We start from the raw sequence: 529 nt of genomic DNA on the forward strand, positions 1-529 counted from the left end.
CGTGAACCTTTATTTGTCTTTCAGAACCCAATTAAGCTGAGCCTCTTGCCCGGCCCCCCTGGCCACCTGCCCACCGCAGACAACGCTCCCACGCCCATGGAGGATTCGTAGGACACGCTGGACTTTCTCGCGGAGCAGCCCATGGGCATGGCGGTTCCTTTGTGTTCTGGACACGGCGCCTCTCATGGGGGATCCTTTGGCGTGGGTGGGGGGGCCACGGAGGAGCGGTGGTCGTAGGACACAGCGTATCCAGCGGTCCCGTCTACGGGGCAGCCATGGGGCTCCTTCAGCGGCGGGCCATGGCGGCTCTTTCAGCGGAGGGCTTCGTCCAGCATTGGACACGGCGTTTCAAGCGCCAACTCCACGCCAGCTCCTTCACGGACAGGCGTGCTGGAGGTCGTTCTCCGCCCACCGTCGTCCACGCCCACAGTCGTCTCACGCCCACACTCTAGCTTCTCTTCAGGCTTCAGTCATGGAGGTGCTGTCATTGGACATCATGGTGCTCCTACCTATGGAAGGCACTGAACAT

The 529-nt window shown here is 62.0% G+C and overlaps 1 protein-coding gene across 1 annotated transcript in view; it reads left to right on the forward strand.

The window, feature by feature from the left end:
* Positions 1–529, forward strand: part of LOC119591136 (cold and drought-regulated protein CORA-like) — a 6,244-nt gene extending 5,715 nt beyond the window's left edge. Inside the window, exon 4 of the mRNA XM_037939847.1 lies at positions 431–529. Within this exon, the coding sequence (XP_037795775.1) occupies positions 431–525 (95 nt within the window). The 3' untranslated portion in view covers positions 526–529. The remainder of the gene's footprint in view (positions 1–430) is intronic.

This window comes from Penaeus monodon, chromosome 28 (genome assembly GCF_015228065.2).
Source record: "Penaeus monodon isolate SGIC_2016 chromosome 28, NSTDA_Pmon_1, whole genome shotgun sequence".
In the NCBI taxonomy this organism is placed as follows: domain Eukaryota; kingdom Metazoa; phylum Arthropoda; class Malacostraca; order Decapoda; family Penaeidae; genus Penaeus; species Penaeus monodon.